Source organism: Stomoxys calcitrans, chromosome 5, assembly GCF_963082655.1.
Source record: "Stomoxys calcitrans chromosome 5, idStoCalc2.1, whole genome shotgun sequence".
In the NCBI taxonomy this organism is placed as follows: Eukaryota; Metazoa; Arthropoda; class Insecta; order Diptera; family Muscidae; genus Stomoxys; species Stomoxys calcitrans.
The window spans coordinates 75131470-75147270 of record NC_081556.1 but is presented as its reverse complement, the minus strand read 5'-3'; the positions used below and the strand labels follow the sequence as shown (position 1 = coordinate 75147270).

Below are 15801 nucleotides of genomic sequence, written 5' to 3'. Positions count from 1 at the left end.
GTTCAAAGCAAACTAGCTCCAAAAAGAAATCTTTAAAGTTGTGCCGTGTAATGAATTATTCAAATATATTGGAGCAGCAGACAATAATCAGAAAGCAACAGAATTTTCAGCATTTATCCTGCAAAAATACAGCTCTGATAGTAGGAAAATTACCTACGAACTGTCAGCTGACTTTGTTCCAACCATCTGAATTCATTCAACGAGTGTACATTTATTCCTTGTACGAACGAAGTGTGATGGGAACAGACAAATAGTAAAGTTTGTTTGTTCATTTTCCATGCTAAGCAAATATACTTTCACTTAAGTACGCTGTGGAAATCTAGACCCCAGAAATTAATTGAATTAATATGCGCTGTAGAAAAAAACTGCTTATAAACGATAAGGGCATGAATGATACCTTTTTTTAGCTTTCGTCAAAACACTTACAATAAAAGAGATGTCCCTCTAGACATAAAGGACCAATTGATTGCTAAGACCACCACTTTTTATGACAAATCTCTCCGTTAAGAGAACTAAATAAATAAACAAATTTACTCTGAGAGCTTAATTCTTTTCACTTCAACCCTTTTGAAATGAAAACTCTTGACAAATAAAGAAGGTGGCCATAGCTGATGTTAGTGACCCCATACCGATAAAATAGAAGTGTCAATTGAAAACATAAGCCGTCCTTGTGTGTAATTGTATTGCAATGCCAATACTAATAAAGAGTATATTCATACTCTTGGTCGTAGTAAAATTCCAGGACAATCTAGCCATATCAGTCAGTCAGTTTGTTGTAATGATGCTATACACAGAAAAAATTGAAAACTAGGTTCAATTAAGAAATTTGTACATTCAAATTTGTATATTCAAATTTGTACATTTAAAACATTTGCTGAAATCGGTCCAATAAAGGAATTTGTATTATTGATAAGGTTAGGTTAAAATGAGGGTGCAGATATTAATACGCCCCATGCCTCTATGGACATACGAGGTAAAGTAGCCTCTAAAAAGGAAATTTTAAGTTAGGAATTCCGTTCTACTTACAAAATCCTTAATTGTTTTCAATTCCACTCCCCTAAGTTGGTTCATGTCTGATATTGTCTCTCCACCTAAGTGCCGGTATCTGTTGGACGCGAAAGCCGGACAATGACAAAGGAAATGCTCCAACGTCTCATCATTTTCCCCGCATGCCCTACACATACTATCACTTACCGCACCGATTTTACATAAGTGAGCTCGTAGTCCGTAGTATCCCGTTATGATACCAATAGCTATACTGACCTCCTTTTTGCTTCCTTTCAGTAATAGCCTCGTCTTCTCACGATCTGAATCCCCCCATAGGATTTTCGCCATTCTACCGACCGTTTCGCTGTTCCACAATGTTGCATGCGCATTCGTCGCCCACTCCCTTAACTCGGACTGCGTCGACCCGAAAAGCTTCGGGTTAACCAAGTTTATTGACGGCAGTCCTCTGGCCTTCACCGCCAAATCGTCTGCCCTTTAATTTTCCCTTACTCCGTTATGGCCCGGCACCCAAACGATGCGGATTTTCCCATCCTCAGAAAAGGCGTTAATCTCCTTCTTGCACTGCAAGACTGTTCGTGACCTTACCGTCCTGGTTGTTATTGCCCTTATGACAATTTTACTGTCGGTAAAGATGTTCAGACTCGACGTCCTCGCGTTAGCACCACACCACATTACACATTCCGTGATCGCCCGGATCTCCATCTGCAGGACCGTATTATGGTCAGGCAGTCCAGAACAGATCTCAGTCCTTGGGTTCTCAATGCAAACCCCCAGGCCCACTTTGTCCCCTAGCTTTGATCCATCCGTGTAACATGATTTTCCATATGGCAATACTAGGGTTAGGTGTATGCCCATAGTGGTATGGGGCGGATTAATACCTGCACCCTCTTTTAAACTTAACCTAACCTAAAGGTCTTAAGCCCATAATTGGCGCATTTATTACCAGATTTCGCTGAAATTTAAAACAGTCAGGTGCCTTCAGACTTCCTACATTCGACCTAAGTATGGTCCGAACTGTCCCCCATTCGACAAAACCAAAACTTACTGTTTCAAATTTCATCGAAATCGGGTAAAAAGTTGCACATTTTATGTCCTTAATACCCTATATCGAGAGATCGGTCTATATGGCAGCTATATCCATATATTGACCGATCTGCACCACAAAATGGTAAGTGAGTTTAGTGAGGTGTTACAAAATAATCGGGGGAATAAGTATAACCTCATTTTAGAATGTAGGGTGCAATTACCGACCTTTCTCAACTATCTGTTAATGAGCTAAAAACATTTGGTACACTTTGATGTATGAGCTCAAAGCCCTCTGGCCCCATGCCCTTTGTTGGCAGAGTAAATGTTTACACTTTAAGGTCAACGTCATTGCTTTGTTTTTGGAGGGTAGCCATGTTTATTATGGCGGTATATTTCGAACAAAAGAATTATTGAGCGATTGATTGGTGTGACCCTTGTTTGTTGTTGTTGTGGGGGGGAATTTAAAAAATTTAATTGTTTTGTTGTTTTCTTCATATACCCAGTACCCAGTGTGTTTATGCAAATAAAAAGACGAAGTAAATTTGGTTGTTTTCATTTTTTATTTACATGTATTTTTTTCTTTAAGGATGATAATGGTTTGTTTTTTTTTTTCTTTTTTTTTAAACAAAAAGGTATTAACAAATTGATTGCCTACGAAAAGCTAACATAACAAATACTTTTTCTTTGTGTAAACAAAAATTATTCTCAATGCGTAAAATCTATTTGCTTCTAACAAATTAATAAAATAATAACAATTTTTTGCTTTTGCGTTTTCTTGCTTTCTTCTTTCTTCTCCACTGAGTGCGAAAATGCGCTTTTTCAATAACATAATTTTCTACTGATTTGTTGCTATTTTTTTGTTTTTTTTTTTTTTTTTGTTTCCATTTCGTATAGGTAGGTAATTTAGCTTAATAACAAAATGTTCTCAGCTTAGATTTAATTAAAATTAAATGTGATTTTCTATTAAGCCTATGACAGCTGCCGGGCCAGCTTACTTCTCTTCTCCGCTTCGCTTTCCGCTGCTGCTGCTGGGGAGACCCATTGATTATTAAAACGAGTCTTTTTTCTTAGCTCGTGATGATGAAATTGTTGTTATAAATCTAATATTTGTTTTCACTATAAATATTGTAATCTAAAGCTGCTTGCAGTTACTGCCTGCTTTCAGACTGTTCCTGGAGAATGTAGACAACCTTGCTGCTGTTGATGTTGCTGCAGTGCGTTGTCTGTTGTTGTTGACGGCATGATGGCTGCTACTCCAGTTTTTTGTTGTATTTCAAAAGTGTTGTCGATATTTTAGTTTTAATGAACACCATAAACGTCGGATTGATCGCCAGTACGCAGATCGTTTTGTACAGTCGTCAAATGGGTCCAAACGTTTTCAGCGCTCACTTGGTTTAATACCTTACTCAAGTAGTGTAGAGGGTACATCCCCCCACTATAAGGGGAGAAATTTCCAAATTGCGTGTGCGGGGGTAGTTCACACATTGGGTAGTTGAATCACTGGATTTTCGCTGGCATCCCAATGGGCTTCACAGAAGTCCACCAGCAATGATTCGGGCTTATTTAAAGTTTCTTCAGTTTGATCGCCAGTCCAGGTCTTTTGTACCAAGCAGCAGGATTCCACATTGGTCTTGCCCAGAATGCGGCTGAGTTTTATGGGGCAATCGACTTTGATCACATAGATGTCGTTCTCATAGCAGAACGCCTCCAGCAAGACTTCATGCATGTGTGTGGCCGAATCGCCGGCTTGTGGCACTGCCATCAAGCAGAAGAGGGAACCTTCGGTGGCCTTTGAGAGCACCTTGATGGCGGCGCTTAGGCCCACAATGACACGGGACTCTGTCTGGGCCTTCATGAGGGCACTCTTAATGGTGCGTCCGATTTTAGAGTAATCCATTGCAATATCCATGGGATTGGTGGGAGTTTGTTGCTGTTGTTGATGATGATAGGATTGAATCTGCATAGCTTCCACAACCATTTTGTTATCTTGGGTGCAAATTATGTGTTGCTCTTCCGTATTAATTTTTGTTGAATTAGCTTCGAGTGTTGATACACTGATAGACACTTTTGGTTTAATTGTTGTAGGTGGTTTTATCTTGCTCTTATTTGCGGCTGTATAGTCTCTGTTGTTTTTTTGCTTTGATTCTTATCTGAGCGCTTTGTTTTTTGTTTCAGTTCTTGTATTGTTATGAAATTCTTTTCGCGCAATTTTTTTTTATTCACTTAGATTTGACCGTTTTTAATGAACGCCTTTGCTTTCCGCTGTTGTTTCAATTTTGATTTGTAATTTCACAATGAATGCCATTCGTTGAAGAGCGCCTGCTTTTATACCCACAGCTCTCTTAGCTCGAACGACTTCCACGGAATTTCACAAGAAATACATGAAGATACGAGGAATGCCCCCATTCTCAGTTAGGCTCTCTTGTACTCTTGCTCTTTTGAATGGAGAGACAATCTCTTATGCTTTGCCCCCTGTCTCTCACAGAGATGTATGGATGTTATGCATGGGCAAACAATATTGGGGGAATTTATTTTCTCTCGCCGGCTATGGGTTTAGCGGTTGGTTGGACGGGCATTTCCATAGAATTCCCCCAACATGGTTAGCCTAAACCATCCAACAGTTTCATAAAAGGTGTGTGAAACAAGGGGGATGAGTGGGCAAGGTAAACGTGGTTTGGTTTGGCGTGAGAAAAATCAACAGCAAACACGAATGTGCTTGGTGGGTAAAAACCCAACTCATTGCCCCACAATCGCTTGCAAGTCGTGTGTGCGTGTGTGTGTCTGGTTTTTTCTCTTTTTTTTTTGCTGGTTACAAAAAAAACTGAAATTTATTCAAAATTTTTTTCTTTAAGAATTTATGGGATTTTGGATTCTTCCCGAGGTGCTGGTAAAGTCCAATTATGAGGATTACTTTTTAGATTTAGATGTGTGTGTATATTAATGGAGCATCCCAAGGGGAATTATTTTTCCATTATTGCGAAATATTCCAGTTATTGCTTTCACGTGATTTTATGCATAGCTAATTTCTTTGATTTTTATTGAAAAGATTTTTTCATCGTTTTGTGGGCTCGTCCAAAGATACAAATCAATTAACCTCTGTTCTCTTAAATATTTTAACCGCCCCTTCGTCTCTCTCATTTACGGGGTATTTTGTTATTTAACGAATGTGGTTATACTCAGTTGTCTCTATCTGCTCAGATAACACCGTTTGAATATTCATTCATTCATTCGACTTCAGTCTCAGAAGAAGAAGAGTGTGAGAGGGGTAAAACGTTATGGACTTTGGAGATTCTTCAAGCATTGTATTGTATTGTATTGTATTGTACGCTGGTCATCCAATAAAGAAAATGATGAGCAGTGCATTGAATGCAAGGTCAGTGAAGTACGATGTACATATGGTTATGTATGTATGTAGGTATCTGCATTTACATACACCGTGTTGGGGCTTTGACCAAGTGTGAAGTATGGTATACCCCTTTCTTTACCGGGATATTAATCTTTGCTCTTTGAGCCAATCTACTAACAATCAGATAGGTTATGCCAACGTTTGCTTATCAATTAACAATGATAACGAAAAGAGCCAAGTTATTTGACCTATTGCGGTAATCGGAAACCTGAAGCTATAGAGTTTTTTTGTTCTATGCTTAATTTTATGGTTGCACAGCTTACGATCAAATGTTAATGGGAAGACATTCTAAAATTTCTTGGTGTTTTTGTAACTCTTTTTCAAAAAGTATTCTTGACTTTTGCGTATACTTAAAGTAATTTTCTAAACACTTTTTCACTCTAATTGAAGCACCACCAACACAAGGGTTTTGAATGCTTCACCGGCTACCATCTGGCGTCGAAAAATGTTGACTTTGCCGTTTTTCGCTAAAGTGGGAAAATAAGAAGTCATTTATTGCCAAATTAGAGCTGTAATGTGGATGACTCATCCGTACAATATGATGTGGTTAAGCGTAAATAAAACAACTCCATGTAGTTTGTCTCCATGTCTGAAGACCGTTCGAAACAAAAAAAAGTGAAAAAAGATGTGTAAGTACATTTGTTTTTATACCCACCACCATAGGATGGGGGTATACTAATCTAGTCATTCCGTTTGTAACACCTAGAAATATTGATCTTGATCGTCTCGAAATTCTGATTCGAACTGGCCATGTCCGTCCGTCCGTCTGTCGAAATCACGATAGTGGTAGAAAGCGTAAAGCTAGCCGCTTGAAATTATGCACAGATACTTTATATTGATGTAGGTCATTAGGGATTGAAAGTGGGCCATATCGGTTCAGATTTGGATATAGCTCCCATATAAACTGATCTCCCAATTTGACTTCTTGAGCCCATGGAAGACACAATTTGTTTCCGATTTGGCTGTTGTGTTATGACTCCCAGCAACAGTGCTAAGTATTGTTCAAATCGACCAAGAACATGATATAGCTCCTATATAAACCGATCTCCCGATTTGACTTGCCTAACAAGCCACGATTTTTTTCCGATTTGGCTGCAATTTTGCATAAAGTGTTCTGTTATGATTCTCAACAACTGCGCCAAGTACGGTTCAATTCGGTTTGTAACTAGATATAGCTCCCACATTTAGCAGAATCCATGGTGGTGGGTTCCCAAGATTTGGCCCGGCCGAACTTAGCACGCTTTTACGTGTTTTTTTTTACACACACAAAGGCAAACGTTAAAAATCGACTCAGATTTAGATAAATTTAAGTCCCATTGGAGTAGCTATAGCTGCCATATAAAACGATTTTGGATTTGACTTCTTGGCCCTCAAGAGGGCGCTACTCCTATCTGATTTGGCTACAATTTTGCGCAAGAATCATCAGATTTGACTTTTTGAGCCTCTAGAACGCGCGGTTTGGCTGAAATATTGCACACAAAGTTTTTTTGTGGCTTCCAACAGCCGTGCCAAGTATGATTCAAATAGGGGATTAACATTATATGGCTTCCATATAAATAAATTTATATTCTTATCCAATTATTTTGTTGAACTTATGCACATTGACTTCTCCTGTGACCTCTAATACACGTCTCCAAGTATGGGCTGAATTCGTCAATAATCTGATATACCTCCTATATAAATCGATCTTCCGTTTGCACTTCCTGAATCTGTCCATAACCTGATAAAGCTCCAATAGCATAGAAATTGCTATCCATTGTTTGCCTATAAAGAGATACCGGGCAAGGAACTCGATAAATACGATCTATGGTGGGGGTATATAAGATTCGGCCCGGCCGAACTTAGCACGCTTTTACTTGTTTTAACTAATTTACACTTATTTTCGTTTAGCTTTACTACACAATAAACAAATTATATTCCACTTCGAAATTTTGATTTTAAAGTGAAAAGTAATGAGGAAAATCTCTTAAGAATATGTGGCCGATATAAATTATTGCATGTTACTCACGAAGCAACGTTTCAAGATTTTAGTGATTGAAAAGCTGCAAAGTTTAAATTAGGGAATTTTAAATTGTTAAATGTTTCGGTTTGTTCATTTCGTGCACCAAGCCTTATGAATATCATTCAGTTAAATAACTCTTTAAATATTGTGTGTACACAAAAAAAATAATAATCGGTATTAATCACGAAACTTATCGATTCAATAAGTTTTTTAATTGAAATTGTTTGAGTATTATAAGGGATTCAGAAAAAACTTGTCAGTCCAGCATAGTTTGCACCTCCACTGTTGTGCAATAAAGAAACTAATTTGGAAGCTTTAAGATTAGAAATATGACATTAAAATCGAGAAAAGCAGACGCGTGAAATAACTATGGGGCCAATATATTGTTGAATAACTATTATTTGCAATATTGTTACCAATTTACTTTACCTACACTTATGACCTATATCGAAACTTTGTGTTTAGTAATCTAGACTTATTTTGGCTTTGAATTTCATTAAAAAACATTTTGAATTTCATTAAAAACGCGCTTACGCAAATTTCTAGATAGTGTCATCAAAATTAATGATCTATAGCGATCAGCTGTGACGAACATTTCTATTGAAACTCATTTATGTGACTTCCAACCAGTTTTTGACATTCCACTCAGAAGCTAATCAATGGACTTTTTAAAATAAAATTTATGGGTTATTCCCCAGCTCTGAAAAAAATCAATTCACGTGAGTTTTAGCTAAAAATATCTGCTGAATTGAGTAATATTTATTTAAAAGCAAGTTGGAACATGCTCAGTTTGGTCGGGCCTTATCTTTTTAATTATCATCATGGATTCTTCATATAAACGTACATAAATGAACTCTGTTTTATTGTGGATTATTTTGATGAAATCTCCATTCATCTCCAAATCCATTCAATAACTTAGTTCAAAGGACGGGTTTACATGGGGAATATATCTATTTATGCTAGTATCAGAATCGTATTTAAGCTTCTAGGGCTTCTAGAAGTAAAATCGAGGCACCGGTTGGTAAGATGGATATATCATGAAACTATCGAGATCGTGTTTCAGGTGGATATTAAATGACTTGTGTGTAGGACAGGAAATTCAACTTCAAATCCAACATTTTGGAAAGGGCAAGAAAGGCAACTCTTGGCCTATACACCCGCAAGAGAGCCATTGGTAAAAGTTGGGGTTTTAGATGTCGTGAGACTAGGAAATACCCTACACATCTCAGGGATACTGGAATCTGTGGGTATGCCTCTAGCGACATGTAAACTACGTTTTCAGGACCAGGCTCGAAGGACAACGAATGATAGATGGTCACAAAGAGGGGGCTGTGAACATTCCTAAACTATGTGGCCTAATCTAGACTTGATTGATAGGTCACTGGCTAATCCGAAAACATGCTGACAGACTGAAGGTTGCCAGCAACGACTTTTTCAGAAGCTGTGAGGACATCGAAGAAGAAGAGAATATAGAACAACTTCTGTGTGTGTGTCCCTCACTAGCAGTCAGATGGAGTTCCACTTTAGGTTCTCATTTCTTTGAGAACCTGTCTGAGTTAGCGGATGTGAATATTCGCAAGTTATTGGGCTTTTTAAAGCGATCTGGATGGTTCAACGGTAGGAACTAGAAGGCATCTTCCTTCTTCTGTTCCTGTGGTATCACAATGGACGAAAACGTCTAAGTGAGTCTGATGGCAGACTGCCACTTAAACCTAACCTAACCATGCCATGCACCAATGGTATCATTATCATACAAAGGATTCGTTGAAAATATAGTCAGCATGCGGGGTTGATTTTGTGAACGAGCGTTATTGCTTCATGCACCGACCCTTATGAATATCATTCTTTCAAAATGTGTGTATGCCAACCATAAGTTTAAATGACTCTAAAAACATTGTTTGTACATAGGCGTTGGGTGCAATTATGAATGGATAAAACACAAGTTCGATTCATAGCAGCACACAAAAACTTTTTGCCATCATCAAGCAAATCTGTTCACTGCTCGTTGACAGAATGTGAACACCTGTGGACGTTTCGTTCATAAAACTGTTATCGATTTATGAACATTTGTGGTTGATCAGCTAAAATCTGTGTGTTTATTCATTTTTATGAACCAATGTGGCCACTTTGTCAACGCCTGAATGTGAAAACTTCTCCCCAAATAGGTGTCGCACTGCGGTACGCCTTTCTGACTGGGCTATAAAGGGTGGAGCCTTATCATTGAGCTTAAACTTAAATCGGACAGCACTCGAGAGAATTTTGCCCCTGTTCTTTAATGGAGTGTTAATGGGCAAATTTGCATTTTATTGCTGACAAGACACCAAATGCATTTGCTTCTAAAATTATTGAAAAAGAAATTGATGAAGTTCAACCGAAGTAGTGTGATTGCGTTATATTGGTCTGAAAAATCACAAACTGCTATTGTTGGCAAATTCAAACACCTCAAAGTGAACAAAATGTTTGGTAGCGTTGCGAAATGCCATGATGGTAAACCAAAAAAAAAAAACAACAACAACCCCTGAAATGGTTCAAATGGCCAAAGATTTAAATATATATCGTGAAAGTATATTGAAAAACAATCTCAAGCTAAAGCATTACAATTTCCTAAGCAAGAAAAGTTTGACTTGAAAGAGCAAAGGAGTTTCTGCGCTTGCACGAACGTGGTGAATTTCCGAACATCGTGTTCTCTGACTAGAAAAATTTCCCAATCGTGCAATAAGTATACTCCTAAAATGATGGTGATTGCTTAACCGAATGTAGGAAAGAGAAGTTGAGCCTACGAACGGCCACCCGAAGTTATCTTTACCAGCTTAAAAATCAAAAGATGGTATGGGCGGCAGTGACTGGCGATAATTGCTCTCCCTCCAATCATTTTCATCAAGCCTAGCGTCAAAGAAACTGCTACTTATTATGGGAAAAACGTTATTGAGCCGTGGGCACGCAAACATTTAGGTCTTAGAGCATTGACGTACTAACAATACTCGACTCCGTCACATAAAGTATGTGTAATCCAAGAATGGATAAAAAATCATGTTCCGCACTTCATTTCGTCTATACAGTGGCAGTCCAATTTCCCAATGCCAATCTCATGGACTTGAGAGACATTTAAGAGAGTAAGTTAAGACCTATAAACTATGGTTTGCGCTGAAGAAAGCCATTGCACATGAATGAGCCAAAATACAGGCAGATTTCATTCGCGAGTTTATAACCCATTTTCACCGATTCAGAGCAATAGTCAAGACGAGGTGTGGTCATATCCAGCAAAAGTGAATGGATTTTGAAATTAAGATTGCTTCCACACATTTTTGTAATTAGAATCAATAAAAAATAGTTTCACTCATAAAAAAAGTAATCGTTTGAATTGGTAACACTTCGTGTCAGTTACCTTATATTCTACGCACCAAATTTCAAACAAAAGTGAGAGTCCTATGGGCTCAAGAATTAAAATCAAACGATTGGTTTATGTGAGAGTTTTATTTTAAATATTAATACGTAAGACAAACATTATTCAGTATTGGAATCTTCAACGACCGACATCAAAAGGAGGCATCGGCGTAAAAACGGCTCTCTTTTTCCATTGGCTATCGTGAATTCAAAGACGGACGGACATGGCTATAACGACTTACATAGATTGTGAAAATGGTTAAGAGTTTCAAGGTGTTACAACGGGAATGACTAGATTAGTCTGTGGAGGTGGATTCAAATTTTGAATCGGTTATTTTGTTTTTATGAAAGTGCTTGGCAAGTGCGTTCATACTCAACAATTCTCTACTAATACCTTCCCTTTGAGTTGCCATGTTGTCATGAATTTTAATCATGATCTATTCCACAATTGTATGTATTCTACTCTCAAATTTCATCCATATCGGAGCCATAGAGACCTGATTGTTCCATATATCTGCTTAGTCGATTTCAGATCGGGGTGGCTGACACCATTCATATTAATGGCAAATATTTTAAGCTTAATTTTTTTAGGTGTATCTATTTTCTTTTGAATATAGTTAATGTTATAATTTAATTTTTGTTGCAATTTAGATGTAAGTCGACATTGCTTATAACTATTCTTGGTATATTAAAACATATGTTATTTGATAAAGCTTGCAGTTTAAAATAGGATAGTCAACAGCATGTATGTCAAGCCTCGTATCAAGAAGGAAAAACAGGCATAACTTTTGATATGAATATTTTTAGTTTACACATTTTATTTCTCTTTCGAGACGAGCTTAATGATCGGATTTTTTCCGGTGGAGAGTAAAGTCAAAAGATACCACAACACCAACCATAGTATGATTTCGTTTCTTGGTTAAGGAATCTCATCGGATATATTTAGGTGTGAAGGCTTCAAGGACCGTTCCTTGGTAGGCTGTACTTATATCGAATTCCTTGGGAGAAAGCTAGATAGATTTTAGATTTTCTGTCCATGCAACTTCCATGACTCCCATAGTAAACACATGTTTCTGTGTCCAGGTTCGAGTCCCGGTCGGACTTCACCGAATGTTATTATACCCACCACCGTAGGATAGGGGATATATTCATTTAGTCATTCCGTTTGCAACATATCGAAATATCAATTTCCGACCCTACAAAGTATATATATTTCGAATCGCTGAAATTTGAAACAGTGAGTTGTTTTGGGCCTCCCGACATTTGACCCAAATATGGTTTATATCAGACTATATTTATATATAGCTGCCATATATACCGATCTGCAGGTAAAGGGTATGAAGCCCATAAAAGCTTTATTTATTACCCGAATTCGCTGACATTTGAAACAGAGGGTTATATTAAGCTTTCTGATATCCGACCTAAATATGGATAAAATCGGACTATATTTAGGTATAGCTGTCATATAGACCGATCTCCAGATAAAGGGTCTAAAGCCCATAAAAGCTTTATTTTTTAACCGATTTCGCTGAAATTTGAAGCATTAAGTAGTTTTGCGCATCCTAACATAGGACCCAAATATCGTTCAGATCGGACTATATTTAGATATAGCTGCCATATAAATAGATTAATCTCCTAATTAGGGGCTTAGGCCCATAAAAGCATTATTTTTTGACCGATTTCGCTGAAATTTGAAACAGTGGGTAGTTTTACGCCTTCTAACATTGAACCCAAATATGCTTCAAATTAAACTATATTAAGATATTTAGGTGTAATATAGACCGATCTGCCCATAAAAGCTTTATTTATTACCCGATCTCGCTAAAATTTGAAACAGTGGGTAGTCTTAGTTCTCTCGACATCCGTCCCAAATATGTTTCGGATCGGACTATATTTAGATATAGCTGCCATACAGACCGATATCCCGATATAGGGTCTGAAGCGAAAAAAAAGCTTTATTTTTTATCTGATTTCGCTGAAATTTGAAACGGGAAGTAGTTTTAGGCCTTCCGCCACCCGCTTCCGACCCAAATATGGTAAAGATCGAACTGTATTTAGATATAGCTGTCATATAGACCGATGTACCGATTAAGGGTCTGAAGGTCATAAAAGCTGTATTAATTACCCGATTTTGTTGAAATTTGAAATACAAAATTTAACAGTGACTTATATTTATTAGCACACTCAATATCCGTGTCGAATTTGGGTGCATAAGTTGTCCAATTTTCACCGGATTGTGCCGAAAGGGATTTGGATACCCACACCCGAAGTTGTGGGTATCCAAAGTTCGGCCCGGCCGAACTTAATGCCTTTTTACTTGTTTTTCAAGTTTTTTTGCCTGTTAAGGCGAAGATCAATCTTAGTTCATAATTCTCATTTTCTCTTTCGAGAAGTGGTTATTGGTCGAAGATTTTATTGCAATGAAAAAATTAAGCCAGAAGATAACACAACACCAACCATTACATGACGCGTTTCGATTCTTGGATTCTAGGCTAGGCTCCTCGACATTCGTACTGAGTGCGGTCAAGGTCGAATTATATTTGGATATAGTTGCCATAGAGACTAATTTCCCGATTTAGGGCCTTGGGCCCATAAAAGGAACTTTTATAACCCGATTTCGCTGAAATTTGGCGCAAGGATCCATGTTATGCTTTCCAATATCCGTTTCCTATATGGTTTCGATCGGTCTATATTTGGATATAGCTGCCATATATGCCGATCTTGCGATTTAAGGTCTTGGGCCTATAAATGAAAAGTGACACCGTGAGATATGTTAGGCCCTACGACATCCGCATTCAATACGGCTCCCATCCATATAGAGCGATCTCCCGTTTTAATACCTTGGGTCTGTAAAATGCGCACCTATTATCCGATTTCGCTGAAATTTGGCATGGTGACCTATGTTTTCGACATCCGAGTCCTATGTGGTTCACAACGGTCTATATTTTGATATATATTGACCAATATTCTGTTTCAACAACTTGAACAGTGAATTGTATTCATTAGACCACTCGACGTCCGTACCAAGTTTGGTTCAAATTGAACCATATTTCAATATAGCTGCAATGGGTTCATGAATGATGCATTTTTATCCGGATTATGATGAAAGGTGGTTAACATATATACCCGAAGTGGTGGATATTAAAAGTTAGGGCCGGCCGAACTTAATGCCTTTTTTTACTTGTTAGTTTTGTTTTGGCAAATATTAGGGTAAAGTTCAAGATTTTGCATAGCTGAAAGGACCCAAGGCTTAATTTGCCATGTTCATACGAATACACCCGCCAATTTTATAAACGCACAAAGTAAAATTCACCTGAAAACATTATTGTCATTTTTTTTTGTAAAAATATCCCTTCAACATATGCAAAATCATATCGATATGCTTTGACAAGATAAGTTAACAAGATACATTTTGCTCTTAAACACACTTGTTTTCGTGGGAATCAGCGTTGTCATCATAATATTTTTCTCGCCATTATTTTGATCATTTGCAGGCGTAGTACCATTTCAAACAAATACATCCCCAAGGAAAACAACAATTTATCCTAAAATCTTTGGAGATCTGCCAATTGGATGACAATTTCGCCGAACTGATGGCAGCCACCGCATCTACTCAAGAAAACTCAGTGACGTTTTTGCGAATGAGAACGTGAATGATGTCCCATTTACGAGACCACAACAAGTGGATATATTCATGTGTATATTCTTTATGGTACAATGGTCATGGACATTGTAGTCAGTCTACCAAGAAACGATAAAAACTATTTTGACGTCAGCATTAAATGTTGTATGATGGTCAAACATTCATAAACGCGTACAATTTAGAACGCTTATGATGTAGTTCTGCGCGTAGTCTACTCCTGGATCTTTGTATAAACATATGTACTATATGTGTATGTATTTGCTATACTACGTAACAACATCCATTCAATCACATTTAGGTACATACACATAGATGCAGATATTTATGTTCTACAAGCAATGGATATTCTATGATGTTCTGGAACTGTTGAGTGGGCGGATTGGCAATGCTTGCCAATTTGGATCTCTACCACGCAACGATTCACACAAATAGTATGACGTGAAAATACTCTACATAAGTCTGCACAGAGAAAAAAAACACAAATGATTCTGTAGGAGATTATCAATGAATTTGAATCTCCATGGGGTATCTTGAGGTTTGTTCTATGTACACATTAGTATAAATCATATATATATACAATACATAAAAATTGCGTGTACTAAATCGGTAAAAAGCCGCTATACCAATATGACGTTGTATGTATTTATACTGAAATTATTCATTGAGATAAAAACGGCGGCTACTTGTTGCTGGAGGGTGGTATGAAAATTCAGTTGTATTTCTAAGAAATTATTTGGTCAATTTTTATACCCACCACCGAAGGATGGGGGTATATTCATTTTGTCATTCCGTTTGCAACACAACGAAATATCCATTTTCGACCCTATAAAGTATATATATTCTTGATCAGGGTAAAAATCTAAGACGATCTATCCATGTCCATCTGTCTATCGGCTGAAATCACACTACAGTCTTTAAAAATAGAGATATTGAGCTGAAATTTTTCACAGATTTCTTTTTGTCTATAAGCAGGTTAAGTACGAAGATGGGCTATATCGGACTATATCTAGATAAACCCCTCAATATAGGCCGATCCGACGATTTAGGTTCTTAAAGCCACATTTATTATCCGATTTTGCTGAAATTTGGGACAGTGAGTTGTGTTAGGGCCTTCGACACCCTTCTTCAATTTGGCCCCGATCGTTCCAGATTTGAATATAGATACCATATAAACCGATTAGCCGATTTAGGGTCGTAGTCTCACAAAAGCCAAATTTTTTATCCGATTTTGCTGAAATTTTATACAGTGGGTTGTATTAGGCCACTCGACATCTTTCTTTAATTTGGTGCAGGTCGGTTCAGATTTGGATATAGCTGCCATGTAGACCTATC

General features: G+C 37.6%; 1 protein-coding gene across 1 annotated transcript; it reads right to left on the bottom strand.

Moving 5' to 3' along the window:
• Positions 1 to 2606: 2606 nt before the first annotated feature.
• LOC106085235 (growth arrest and DNA damage-inducible protein GADD45 alpha) lies at positions 2607 to 4171 on the bottom strand. Its single transcript, XM_013249366.2, has one exon. The coding sequence runs from the start codon at positions 4010 to 4012 to the stop codon at positions 3512 to 3514; it is 501 nt and encodes a 166-aa protein (XP_013104820.1). The 5' UTR covers positions 4013 to 4171; the 3' UTR covers positions 2607 to 3511.
• Between the last annotated feature and the right edge of the window lie 11630 nt (positions 4172 to 15801).